Genomic DNA, 14,399 nt, shown 5'->3' on the forward strand with positions numbered 1-14,399 from the left:
ATCCTCATCCAGGGGATCGAAGAGGAAAGGAAGTTCACAAAACAAATAGTATGAAACTGTAAACAAATACGGAGGCATATAAGACTGATGTGATTGTCAACAAGGGCAAAGTCTTGGTTGCAAGGAAGACGGAAGTATTTATGCTGAGGTCACAAGAAGGGAACTATCTGAGTCAAAAAAACTTCTGCAGGAGTTTAACAGGAAAAATGCTATAACCCAGCTGGACCAGATCCATTTGCAGAGGGAAGATCAGCAGTAAAACAACCAGAGCAGCCATTTTTTCGCAGTCTCTTACTACTCTGCTGTTTTAGGTGACAACGCTGAGACAACATGCATTCATTTTATGCGTGTGCATACCTTGTACCTGCCCAGGAAGGGATGTCTCCCACCACTTATCAACATGTCCTCATCTCGATCCAGCATGCACCTCACTGGGCGGCCAGTTCTGTCAAAGGACACATTGATCAGGCAAAGCCTGAAACACACAATACATTTCCTACAGGGAGAGACTCCTCTTTCTGGTGAGCACAGTCTTTCCAGAGTGGCAATGGGGAGTTTGGGGTAAACTGCTTGGTTTATCTAATTTCCCCTTAAGAAAATGGCAAGATTGAATTAAAACAAAACAAAACAAAACAAATTAATACCTTAGAGGCTGGGACGTCTTAAGGAAAACTCTTGTGGAGACTCATATCAGAAAGAAGGATAGTTTCTCAGAAAAACAGGTTCTAGAAACCAAGCAATCAGTGTTTTCTAGACTATTTCTCAAGGACCTCTTTTGGTTTTTGAAGAGAGAATGTCATATGAATTATGTAATAATGCTAAGTAAATGCTGACTAGCCTTCAATTTGACCTTGTTTATTTGCTTATTTATTATCTAAGGGTGAAAACAAGGAGGAAAAGAGTTCTTCATTTTCTAACAATTCTACCTTCACAGTCCCTCTCTTCAGGTTGTAAAAATATCTAGGGAATTCCATAGATGTTATTTCATAACCTCTGGGATATAAAAACAGTGGTTTGGCTGGCAAAGATAAAAGAAAGAAAACAATGCACATGTATTAGACAAATGCACATAATTAGAGAAATTAGTCTGAAAGGAAAAAGCCTTGCTCCTCACACCCAAACTTACTTGAAGGCTGCTACAGCCACTGCAGTTGTCAAAATAGTACTCCTAGTCTCTTTTCCTCCAAATCCTCCTCCCATTCTTTTCACTCGAACCACAACTCGATTTGAAGGGACTCCTAATGCATTAGCAGCAAACTCCTGAAGAAAAAGAGAACAGCAGCATGCACAGAGCTGAGCTGGTGTTAAGAACTAGACACCAACAGACTGCATTTCTGCAACCATTGCAACAGTACAAATACTCTGTTATTTTGCAGGTCCTGTTGGTCTTGCAATTAAATTTGTTGCACCTGGAACCAGTAAACTCAGTATTTAATCTCTGAGGTGGGAAGGAACACAGAAGACAGCACCAGATTCTGGACGAGATGAACATGAGATGAGGTTACCAAAACATAGATCTAATTTAGCACAGGGTTTCATGTACATACCAATCTATCCGTTCTTCTCACTCAATTATGAGACCTTTGGACAGTTTTGGTGAGTCAATAAAGTGGTCAAAGACATCCCTTAGTGCCAGCAACCTATCTCACAAGATGACACAGTTGGTGTATACATAGCCTGTGTTTGCACCACCTCTCTTTCTGACATGTCATTCAATACCCTACTGACCAGCCAGCACCCTCTCCAGAAAGGGTTAAGCACATAATCCTTGGTGACAAAGATCTGCTGCCAACAGAAACATCTTTGTCACTTGGAAGCAGATTCAGGACACCAGTACAATGGATATGGACTTTTGATCCCATATCCGACTCTAAGACTATGTGTTTTTTTTAACTCATTACAAGATCAGATCAATTGTAAAACAACTGTTTATCTAGTCTGAAACTGAGAAACTAATGCCTTTTAGGTAGCAAGACAGTACCTGTGTCTTCATCAGGTTTTGGGTTGACACAAAGAGTTCCATCTCACCATCTTCCCCCTTTGGCACAGCCAGCGTACAGTGAGTTTCCAGATAAAAATGCTCCTGCCCAGCAAGGTACATCTCTCCTAGAAAATGGAAAGAAATGTCCCAAAGATAAGGTGTCCCTGGTGTTACAAGGTGTCTCACATCATGTGCTGCCCACAAGCTACTGCTCTTTTGACATGTGTTAGATGACAACCCTCTGCAATGTCCAGCACTGGATATCCCTAGCTCTAAAATTGACACTTCTGGTTCAGCTTAAAAACAAACAAACAAAACCCACCACAAACAAACACACCAGACATACCCCACACACACACTTTCTAGAAATCTTCAGTATAAAACTCAAGTGTCTGACATTTAAAAAATAAGCCTACACACCATGCCATTGACCCAGCACCATTTAAGATGAAGTGTTTGGTGCCTTCCAGACTGCCCTGATAACACCACTGAGGCAAAGGATAAAAATAAAACAAGCATAATCTAGCTGAGCAAACCAAATACCGAATACAAGGTTACAGACTTTGAAACAGGGGAACAAAAATAGAAACCCAAAATGCCTTAAGATCTAACTGGGAATCAACTCTGTCACTATGTGTGGCTTTCCCAAGACATCTTACCTGGCAGTGCTGAGGGTACAATTTCCACTCATGGTACATGCTACTAAATGTCAGAATCAACCTCCTTTCTCAGTCATGGCCCTGGTCTATTCAGCTACCATGAAAATTAATATTCTGAGCAGTTCTCTAACTCCTGTTCCTCTCTTCCTTTTGTTAAGTCCAGCAACAACAAAACAGCTGCTTTCACTAGGTACATCAGTGAGAAATGCACATTTGCATGAGACAACACCTACTCTGTAATCTACTCTGCTAGTCACCTCGAGGGGATTGGCCTGGCATTCACATAGTATTGCAACCTTTTAAATAATCAACTCTTCTATCTCAGAACAATTTCTGCCTTGACGGGCACAGTATTTTCATTTTGGGTAGCATAGTACACTGTAAGGAACAGTTAACAACAGTTGATGACACTGTTGAAGCACCAGCACTGGTTTCTCACTGCAGAGGAAAGTCTTGGCAATGCATATCAAAATATTAATACAACAAATTACAGACCTGGAAATGGGTGTTTTGGTTAAATAACTCTGCCTTTCCCTCATGGGAGGTAAAGGGGGCAGGCTTCTCTGATCTTCCAGGAGAATCCCTTCACACCAGCATTTATGTCTGTAACTGATTTCATTTCCCTCTCAGATCTTTAAGAGGGACACAACACCCTCTTATTTATAAATACATAGTTCTCCAAAGGTCTGATGTTGGAGACTCTTCCTCTCAGGAGCTATTGATTGATGATACATACACCAAGCAAAGACACAGAGAATTCACAGCTCTGGCACTCTCCCCTCCTAACTCACGGAGGTTTTAAGCAGTTGTTGATATTATAATTGCTATGTTTACCTATGTCTCTACAACCTGCTTAGGAGACTCCAACTTCACAGCAAAAAAAAATCCATCCTCAAAGACAGACCAATAATCAAGGCTGAGAAAGTGTTACAGGGCAGTGCCGTGTTCTTCATGATACCTACAGGCACCAATGTTGGTGGATCAGGTTTTCAGATGCGTGTGTGCCCCATTTGCACAAGATGCAGCCATACAGCGGGTTAAAGAAAACTGACTGACCATAAGAGTTAGATCAGACTACGTTTGGACAGGAAAAAGCTCAAATGGATACATTTTGGGGAAGAAGGAGAGAAAAAAAAATCACTCTGTAGAATATTTACTTAAGAAAAATGTGTCCTTACATTGGAAGAGTGTGTTTACACGGGCACAGTTGGGAGCATCCAAGTCTGTTTGAAACTGAAATTAAATCTTTCTCAAGCTATTTGTGTACGAACAGTTAGTTTAAACTTAATATTAAATAAACATGGCCCCACAAGCCTTGCTTTCATGAGTTCAGTGTCATATGCATAAAATGGAGGCTGATAGCTTGACTCCTTTTGCCACAAGCTATCCCATTTTAAAAGAAGTATTAATGCCTATTCTCACCTTCCAAAATGTGATCAGATTCTTCAAATCCTTTTTTCACATCTCCTTTATTAATCCTCTTTATAGATTTCAGAAAGGATTGCTTCTCAATAGCTTCCTAGGAAACACAATGACACAATGAAACTTTAGTGAAAGCAAAGCTTCCTCTGACTGAAGGAGAAATATCCAAGACAAAAAGCACAAGAACTTATCAGACTCTAACTATAGTAACAGCCAAGTGACTTGGCTTAAAGCAGCACAAAATATTTTTTTGCAACACAGCAATTTCACAATAAAGACTGTAACTGGACAATCTTCTATTGTTCCTTGTGACTCATATCACATTATGGACCCAGAATCTCAAGGTCTGTAGCCACCAGAGCTGTGACTTAAAACTTTTGTTAAACTATAGGCTGTGGCCCAGAAAAGGGGGAAAAGGAAAGGAAACAAACAAACAAAAACAAACACAAACACAAACAAACAAACAAACAAAAAAAAAAAACAAAAACAAAAAAAGGAAGATAAAAAGAAAATAGACATAAGGAGAAAAAAATCTCTCAGACAGCATAAGAACTTCTGCAGAAATAATTCACTTCTGAGTTAATATACAATAATCCTTCTTTGGGAAGTTTTAGAAATGCATTTTGCTTTTGCCAGAGCTGAAGCTTTCCATAATGGAAAAATAAAGAAAAAAAAAAAATCTTGTTTGTGAATCCACAGATCATACAAATAAACTAAAACCTCTGTCCACAGATGCCAGTACCAACGTCTGGACTAGGCAATGCACAGACACTTTGTATTTGCATGAATACAATTCACATTACAAAACACATGGTATGAAATACCGACCATTTAAAAAAAAATTAATTAGAATCCCATGGTTCTAATACCTCCTCAATAAAAGTGGCTTCACATTTTTTTTCTCATTTCTCAATGTGAAAACTGTATCACCATTTGTGTTCACTGTCACATAAGCAAATCTATTTAACAAGGCTCCTAGTTTTTTGGTTTTTTTGGTTTTGTTTTTTTCTTTTAAATAAAAAGACATAAAATGATCATAAATCATTAACATTCATTTCTTCAGCTTCAAAAAGAAAGTCACTTAAGGGCTGTGTCCATACAGTCAGTGGAAATGTTCGCAATGGAGAGTGAACTCCTTGAAATTAATTCAATCAGCTTTAGAAACTAGACAAGTGGTCCATAGAGATCCCAGAGAAGCAGTGAAGTTACAGAGCTAGATGTTTTCACCTTGTTATTATTGAGTGTTATAAATCAGAGAATGAAGATTGAATGAATAACGATGAAGCTATCAGGATCACACCAGAGAATATTGAAAGTAAGCACCTGCAGGTAAGAATGTAACTGACAGTAATCTTGTTCATTTAAACAAATTTGTGCTGAGCACAAATATCTACCAAAGTTTGGTTTATTTGTTTCAGCTTTAAATAACACAGAGCAAGTTAAAGTACTCCAAATCAGTACCACAAAGGTGTGTGCTCTTTATATTTGAATATACAATTTTTCCCTTCTATCCATATCCTGCTGCCCCCACAAAGACTAAAAAAACATGTGGCTAAATAACCATATACGTGAGAACAGAAGTGTTCCAAGCTAACTGCAGAAGCAGATCTGAGCCATCTTACCTGAATTGTGACGATAGGTTTGAGCTCTTCATACTTAATCTTTACGGCTTTAGCTGCTCTTCTGGAATGTTCTTGTGTATCTGCAACAACTGCGCCAATGATATGACCAACACAAGTGACCTATGGGCGAGATTAGGACCCACCATCATTTGGTGTGTGTATATATGCAGTAACTGAAAGGCTTATGACAATTCCTTTCATCTGTTTGTTCTGACTGGTCTATTTAAAACCAGTCAAGGGAAAACAATCACAAACAACTTTGGACAGTAAGCAAGTGAGTGAGCTTGTCCCAGGGACCTGCAGCTTAGAGGAGAACAGTGCAGGGAACAGAGGAGAGGGGCACAGTGCAAGGGGACTCAGGCCCAACTGAATTTGGCACCAAAATTTCAACTGACTCCAGTGCAGTCAGGATTTATCTCTGTATAAGGCAGAGGACTTCACCAGACAATATGACAAATCTTATCTCCTAGGCAGCGTGATTGAAAAAGGCTATTTTTAACCACATACCACATCCTCAGCAAAGACGGTCTCATCATTAGCGATGCCAGTGATGTTACTGCCAGGAACATCCTTGGCGGACACAAAACACACAAACCCAGGAACACTCTGGGCTTCAGATGCATCTACAGAACTAAAGAAAGGAGAAGGAGAGGCAGCATTATTATTTTTCATTCATCTTTTTTTGCTTATGAGATACCAATACATTTTCAGGCCTAATTCCCTGAAATCTGGATATGCAAAAGAGGAGTTTGTCACATTAATATAATGCAAGACCAAGACAGAAAGGCAACATATTAAACTAAAATAATTTGAGATCTTAATGATAAACTGAATCCTGACTATGAGTCTGATCACCGGTCTACTTCCTTGGACTATACTGTATCACACATTTTTTTCCTAAGACATATCTGAACTTGATACAAATACCACATGTACTTAAGATCCCTCAACGCACCCTACCAAAGACAGATTAGTGTTAACGATGGCATGCCGCCACTGTCACAGGCATAGATACAGGCACAGGCATAGATGCTTTCTCTATTGTCCCATCTGCACTGGTACTAGTAACAACGCTTATGCGTTTGCAGCACTCATCAATGACCACATTGCAACACCTAGGATTTAACTACAATGACAGAACCATTTCTTTCATAACCTGTGAGTCAACTACTACATCTGTGCATCCATAACCACCATGCTGCCCATCCCATGTTAAACCACTGTGGGGAACCTCCTGGCAGGAAGCCTAAAGGCGGGAAGTGTTGCCTAAGGAATGAACAGCACATGACAAGGCTATTGAGGATGACATGAGGTGACGTAACACAGTGTCCGAGATCAGAGCAGCCAAGGGCAGAAGAGAGCCCACAGAGCCATCACAGCATAAACACAATTAGGGACTGGGGAAGTCTGTCAGTCCCCCAATATAACAGCATTAAAACTCATATGAGAATTCAGATGGCATTACCTGCCAGGATAGGCATTCTAGAGGTGGATAGTCACTATTGTTATAAGTTCTGCACCAGTCATGCCCTGTGTGGACAAGACGTTTACAAAGACAGCTTCACTTCCTATATACTGACCTATCCACCTTGCTACAGCCAAGCACAAGCAGCTCTACGTCTAGCAGCTGAAGCTAACTCACATAGGACTGTTATGCAGAAGGCTTGACCATAGCCAGTGCACGCAAGCACTGTGCAAGGCAAAAACCAGAAGACAGTACACATACAGCTGACTCATCCGCAGGAGTGCTGTGGTGGAACTGCATGTTACAACTTAAATTTTTAGGCAGAAGTTGCGTGCTCCAGTTAGCGATTAAAATGACATCTCCTCAGACATTGTGGTGCTGTCCTACCCTGCTCCTTTTCAATGCTGCATGCTTAAGCATAACAGATGTGACAGGCAAGAAGTTTGCCTAGGGCTGAGGTCTTGGTGCTGCAGCAAAACTCTGAATTTTGTGTTAATTCCCTCGTATTCCCACTGACACTGACTTGCAAGGCGGCTAACACATAGAGCTCCCCTCCATGTAACAATGTGCAGTGAACTGCTGGAGCTCCCACTAATGCAGAAACCTCTCCCTCACCCACAACTTGACAGGACAATGTTTTCTAAGCCACCAGGCACTGGATGCTTCCCATATCTGAAACTCAGAAGCAACACTTACAGGATCTTAGCGTGGGCTTTGGTGCTGGTCACCAGCGTTAGATACAGCTCTTTCTCATAGTGAGGGATGTCATCACAGTAAACAGCTTCTCCACATGCTTGTTTGGCTGCTGAAACGTGCATCAAAGGCCGGCCCACCATATCTTCAACTGCCTGGCCCCTGGGCACTTCCTGGAGTAAAACACACAACTGACTACTGCTGCTCGTATCGCAGGGGACAGAAACATTCATGGGAGAGCAAAAGGCACAGTAAGACATTCAAGCGAGATGGGGAATGAGGTGGGTTCTCAGTCCTGTGGGAAAGGAGGGGCAACAAGATGGAGTGGCTCCACAGAGGGGGACAATGACGTGAAAGGGATTCTGTTTTTGAAACTGCTGTGGAAGAGAAGGGTTTGATGTGACAGTTTGTATAAAAGTTTCAAGTTCTGAAACTAGCTTCTACTCTCAAAGGTCAAGAGAACAGGTCATTAATGGAGAAATAAGGAAGATATATCCTGAGAGACTCAAAGAAGGACCAGCTGTAACACGGGAAAGCAGAAGGGCAATTTCAATTTGGATACAGAGCTGGCTGCAGGAGGAAAGTGCTACCCACGGCAATTTTTATGAAGCTGTACTTGTCAGGAAGTGTCTTGGGCAATGACAGCAAAGGACATTGTACCCTAAAGCGAGGAAGGGACTGAGATTCAAATACAAGCCTCAGGAATGACATTATATAAGTTCATGGAGAAAAGAAGATAAGAAGCACAGAGTTTGAGAAAAGCCCAGGTCTATGTCATGCAGGTACTGCTACTTACTTGGAAGAGCTGAGCATTTGCAATGGGATCTTTGTGAAACAGCTCTGTAGCACTGATGTAGTTCGAGGGAACAGGTTCACACAGATTGTTCTGCCAGAGACATATTAAAGAAAAATCATCTCCTCTGCCAGTCCCTTTCTCACATTCCCCAGTAAGCCAGGATATTCTCCATCCTCCAGTGAAGATAATTCATCTTTTACGGGGTGAAAGGCAAACAGGGCTTAGGCTCTGTGCAAAGAATAGCCACAGACCCATGAGAGCAGTTGTAATGCAACAAACAGGACAAGTCCGGGAATCCTCCTGTGAACCCACAGTTCAGCATCCTTCAACAGAGAGGTGGGGATGCCACGAGGAAGCCAGTGGGAAGGTACACTAATCACTGTCATGCAGGTAGGGAGTAGAGTAGCTCTGGAAGCTGTTGCAACGTGGAGTTTGTTATCAGGTATGACTCTGCTTGAATCTGAATCCCCCCCATGCCTTCCCCACCAAGAAAGCACATACAGGATCTCTTTCCCCAAATCTGCCTTCTCTAGGAGCACTCACATTGCCATTGTGGGTCTTGCTCAGTTTCTGAAGGACTGTCAGGTAGAACTTGAAGAAGAAGCTGAGTGTAAGTGTGCGTCGGAAATCCACCATCCCCCCAGGCGCAGAAGCAGACAGATCCATTTCACCAGCCAGCAAGTGACAGGCATCCTGCAGCAGCTTCTCATTCCAGTCTCTGCAAAGGAACAAAGGTGACACAGAGACCTTGCTCAGCCCCAAATATCACCAGAGCAGACTCTTCTGACATGGCAGCCCCACAAGCTGTCATATCACCTGTTCTATCTCTGTTTACAATGTATGTGTCAGCTTTGCTGTCATCTTGGGCTCTTGTCATCTTTTCTGAAGGTGTGTCAAAGCTATTAATTTATAAGAGCGCAGATTTCTCAGTCCAGTTTGAAAAAAAAAAAAACAGTTTCATACGTCATGCCCCCAGCTAGCTTCTGCCCACTTCAGTGGATTAATGAATTTAGCAAGGAAATGGCTCTCTGAGACTGACATGGATCTGTGAGGGTAAGGAGTACTAGAGGAAGCAAGACAAAAAAAGCACACAAAAAGCAGACTGCTGGAGAAGTGCAGCTACAGTTCTTCCACTTTCTCCTTCTGTGTACTATATCAGAGAGGATTTAGGGTATTTGAACTGCTTCTTTAAAAATCAGCACCATTCACAGAATCACACAGAATCACAGAATGTTAGAGATTGGAAGGGACCTCGAACGATCATCTAGTCCAATCCCCCATTCCATTAGGCAGCCTTTCTATCACAGAAAAATTCCTACCTGCCAGTGAGCTCCTGGCAAGTTTTTAGAGCCAGGACAGTTGTAGGCGCCATCCCTCCATAGCTTAGTTTTATCTCCTCCACTCGGCTGGTGCCATCTTGGAACAGGACTCTCATCCCACAGGTCACAATAGCAATGTCATCCTCCCGACGGGAAGCCTGCTTGAAAGCTGAGAAGTATTCACCCTAGAAGACACGAAAGTATTTCTTTACTCCCTCTTTACCTTGGCATGTGTCGGAGTATAAATATGGACAAGCGATTAACCTTTCTCTACATGACAGAGCTATTCCAGGAAACTGTATCTGGTTGATTCAGCTTGCAGGGCCAAGCAGGACACATTTGTTCACACAGCGCTGTATACTTTCACAAGATTCAACAGTTAATTCTAATTTATTAGATCAGTGGTTATTAGCCAGCCTGCCACATTTTTTCCATATCTTGAAAAGAAAAAGCAGGACAGATTTTTTCGTACATAAACAAGCTTGCAGTTCCTCACAACTTACTCTTTCTCCCAGGCTGCTAAGTTGGAAGCCTAATTAGTAAAACTCATATCCTAAACCCATTCCCTTCAGAAGTCTTTGAACTCTGCAAGAACTGAAATCAATAATTACAAATGTCTCACAGTTCTAGAACAGACCAGATTAATTAATAAAAGACTATTTCAATCTGTTAATGCAGATATAATTCTCAGTAACTATCCTGAATCCTCTGCTGGTATCCACAGAGTGAGAAAATTCTTTTAAAAGCACCACAACTAGAACCCACAAAACTCAGCAGCTCTCCTATGAAGTGTGGCAGCGAATGAGATTAGCACTGTATCAGTGTACAAGGAGTGATGGTACCACCCTGGAGTCACAGTACGTTCAGTTTTTCCCCTTATCTGTCGTGGACATTATGACAAATTGCTGTTCAGGCATCCTGCAGACTAAGAGAGGAATCAGATCCAATGTCTTGGCACGGCCCTTCTGCAGAGTTTTCTGCCAAGTTTCTTCTCTAATAGCTTAGCCAAGTGACTCTGAGGAGCACAGCAGTGTGTTCCATTAATTATTTCTGATCAGAAGGGGACAGCAATTCTTTCATTATTGTAAAGAATAATTCCTCTATTGTTTGCAAGAACAGTTTCACAAGAGGCCCCTTTTGTGCACTGACAACTTGTTACTGGAGATGTAACTGAAGGGTGTGTTTCATTTCCTGAATTCAAGTAATTAGTGGGCAGCCCGCAGATAATAGCAGAGGAGCATAAATAGCATCCTCCCAATCAGGGCATTCTGCCACTCTGCTTGTTGAAAGCTAATTGCTTTAAAAAGGAGAAAAAGCAGCCTCTTATTGCACACTTCAGAGAAGATTTCTAATAACATGCTTGCAACAAGAGGGCAATGTTTGCCTTCACTCCTCACAAGTTGCCTTAATTTTCTTGGTACGGAGTCCTGTGGGAGAAAAGACACTCACTATTGCCTCACTAGATGTGCAGGTAAGGTAACCATCACATTAGCTGCCTGCGCCTGCCCTCCCTCTTGGTAAAACATAGCATGTCCCCTCTAAACCACCACAGTGAAAGTTTCTAGGTGTTAGTTATTCTCACAGGAAACCAAGCAACCCTTACTCTCAAGGACTGCATGTTAGGGACCTAGATTAGTCTCCCCTCTTCCCTTCTGGAGAAGACACAACACCAGGTAAGAGCTCATTAAGAAATCCACAGGCTCCAGCGGATTCATAGGTAATATTCACAATTGCAAAAACATTGTTTCCGTGTCATTTTTCTCAGTCCACCACCATGGAATAGAGACATCAATAATGGATGAAGGTTGGAGGACGGTAATTTAAAGGATGAAGTAAGACTTCATAGAGTCATAGAATGGTTTGGGTTGGAAGGGACCTTAAAGATCATTCAGTTCCAACTCCCCTACCATGGGCAGGGACACCTTCCACTAGATCAAGCTGCTCAAAGTCCCATCCAACCTGGCCTTGAACACTTCATAACTGCTTTGTCTCTTCAGCAGGACAAAAATTATGACAGTATGAACCTATGATGGCAAACAGTACATTAAGATTGTTTTCCTAAACAGAAAAACATAGGCACTGTGATGTCAGGCTTTTTCTATTTGAAAACCGGTGAATGTCTATGTGATCCAGAGTACCATTACCATAAAAATGAAATGACAGTGACAAATGTGATAAAGATGTATGCCAGGGAAAGGAGATGAAAAATTGACAGTCACCAAGTAAGTAATAACACAAGTGGTGCAAAACATTTATGAGCATTAACTGAAGCACAAGGAATGTTTTTATAGCCCAGAAGACAAAGAGGACTGTTAAATAAAGGTTATGTCCTATTCTAGGAATACCTTGTTATATACAAAAGGCTGAGCAGTTTTCTTCTCTGAAATGTTTATATTTTATCTTTAATCCAGTGAGCTGTTTCCCTTCCTAAATATTGTCTTTGGTCAGCTACATTCCCTTTACAAGTACAGACTCAAAAATTTATTTCCTGAATATCTCCAATATCTGACACAAAATAGCAGGAGAAAAAGGTGTTACCTTCTCTCCCGCAACAGCCTGTCTGTAATAAAGCCTACCCTGAACTCAGTTTCCCTACAGTAACACTGAATTGGATAAACTGCTAAACTTCTTTAGTCTAATGCTTTCTGTTGTTTGGCTCGTCTTACCCTTGATGTGACAAGTCCTATCAATGCCAAGAAGTAACATCAGTTTTACAAAAAATTTCATCTAGCCATGTGCTGACACAGCCCTGTTTCCAGTTGTGAGGAACCACAGTTCCAGAAGACTTCACCTGCCACATGTCAGCAACTTCAGACATCCTCTGAAGAACTTTGGTCTCCCTGACTTCATGTTTGTGAGCAAAGATCAACCAAGAAACCATGAAGTAGAGAATGTGAAAGTTGCTTTAGTTTTTCAGATCAATGAGCTGCATACAACCCAGTGATGAAGCCACTGACCTGCTGGCAAGCATTTGTTTGTCTTGTGAAACTGCCATATGACTGTCATTTGGATGGAAGAATATGGTATTTTCCATTGACTACCTCCAGTGTTTCTCATTTTGGCAAAAACCAATGCTTCTTGTAATTATCACAAGATCAATGAGGAATCATGCAGAAATAGGTGGAAAACCACCATAAATAAAATAGTCATGTTCCCTTAATAGTTAGATACAAAAATTAGAGAAGACAGACAAAGGGTTTATTGATTCTATCCCATAGTATGATGGCATTTCAAGTAAATCAGTATTTTGCATTTATAAAGAAAATGTGTCACTACATTGTGAATCCTTGCATCTTTTAACTTGTAGCCTCAAGCCCTAAAAAGGTAAATGCCTTCACAGCCATTAAATTTCAGTCTGGTGTTCTCAGCCCTAAGAGGAAAAAAGAGTTTACCTCTTAGGCACTCTGATTCAGTTATGGTTCATGCTGCCACACGGAAGTGTTCATTGCTCTCTTTGAAGGCTCATTTGAAGTTGCAAGTCCACATTGCCAAAATTCCCTGATAATCAGTCGTTGTGGTTTCAATCTTGCAAGGCAGGGATGCAGAAACTGAACTTCCCTCTTATTCGTACACACTTTCCCTCATTTCCCATTTCAGTTCACAGAACTGAAGAAGGAACCTTGGGAACCTTAACTTCAGGAACTGCTGGCATCTTTGCTGCACTCCTTTGCAAACAGAGCCTTAGACCTCCAGGAACACCACTTTTTCAGCTTTCATCATTACCGAATGCACTCAAAAAGCGCCAGGAAATAAAGTGAAATTTATGTTTCTTACACTAGAAAACTTCTTGGGCTTATGCTATTTATCACAAAGCCCAGCTCCCATGGCTTGTCAAGAAGAGTATGTTGCTAGATTTTCACAAAATAATTTACTTGTTTCCTGGTCCACTTGGGACTGCATAATCATTTGGAGGTCAGTTTCCAAGGAAAAAAGTGCCTAACATTGAAAATAACATTCAAACAACAGCATTTTAGCTCCACAAACATTGAAGTCTTTTCCTACAAGCTTACCTTCTTGCTGTAGGGTATTTCCACAGAGAGAAGTATTTCTTCAGGCTTAACTATTGTCTTCCTGTAACCAGTGAAAAACTTCTCATCCATTGTGATCGTCCTTTTGCCTTCTATAGAGCAAGGAGAGATCAATGTCAGATTAATGACTCGGATAAAGAATGGGAATAGCATGTGTGAAATAGCCTTCAACCTACAGAAATCACTCTTAATATATCAGTTTTCATTTTTCCACTCTCTTTTACCAAATCAAGAATTATTTTCTCAGATTTACTTTGATCCTTATGGAATTCACGACAGCCTCTGTCTACCTATGAAGTTTTATTTGCACAGGAACTGATCAAAGAGACCTGCCCTCCTTTTTTATCTAATAAAAGCTGTGCCTCAAGATGAACCGGTTTCCAGCATCCCAACGTAATTCCTTCTTTCTCCTTT

The 14,399-nt window shown here is 41.2% G+C and overlaps 1 protein-coding gene across 1 annotated transcript in view; it reads right to left on the bottom strand.

Moving 5' to 3' along the window:
- Window positions 1–14,399, bottom strand: part of XDH (xanthine dehydrogenase) — a 51,161-nt gene that overhangs the window by 15,999 nt on the left and 20,763 nt on the right. Inside the window, exons 14-24 of the mRNA XM_065833753.2 lie at window positions 13,968–14,077; window positions 9,958–10,142; window positions 9,182–9,356; window positions 8,639–8,728; window positions 7,846–8,015; window positions 6,192–6,315; window positions 5,685–5,804; window positions 4,063–4,159; window positions 1,982–2,106; window positions 1,127–1,260; window positions 358–445 (exon numbers count right to left, since the gene is read on the bottom strand). Coding sequence (XP_065689825.1) covers window positions 358–445; window positions 1,127–1,260; window positions 1,982–2,106; window positions 4,063–4,159; window positions 5,685–5,804; window positions 6,192–6,315; window positions 7,846–8,015; window positions 8,639–8,728; window positions 9,182–9,356; window positions 9,958–10,142; window positions 13,968–14,077 — 1,418 coding nt within the window. The remainder of the gene's footprint in view (window positions 1–357; window positions 446–1,126; window positions 1,261–1,981; window positions 2,107–4,062; window positions 4,160–5,684; window positions 5,805–6,191; window positions 6,316–7,845; window positions 8,016–8,638; window positions 8,729–9,181; window positions 9,357–9,957; window positions 10,143–13,967; window positions 14,078–14,399) is intronic.

This window comes from Patagioenas fasciata, chromosome 3 (assembly GCF_037038585.1).
Source record: "Patagioenas fasciata isolate bPatFas1 chromosome 3, bPatFas1.hap1, whole genome shotgun sequence".
Taxonomy (NCBI): Eukaryota; Metazoa; Chordata; class Aves; order Columbiformes; family Columbidae; genus Patagioenas; species Patagioenas fasciata.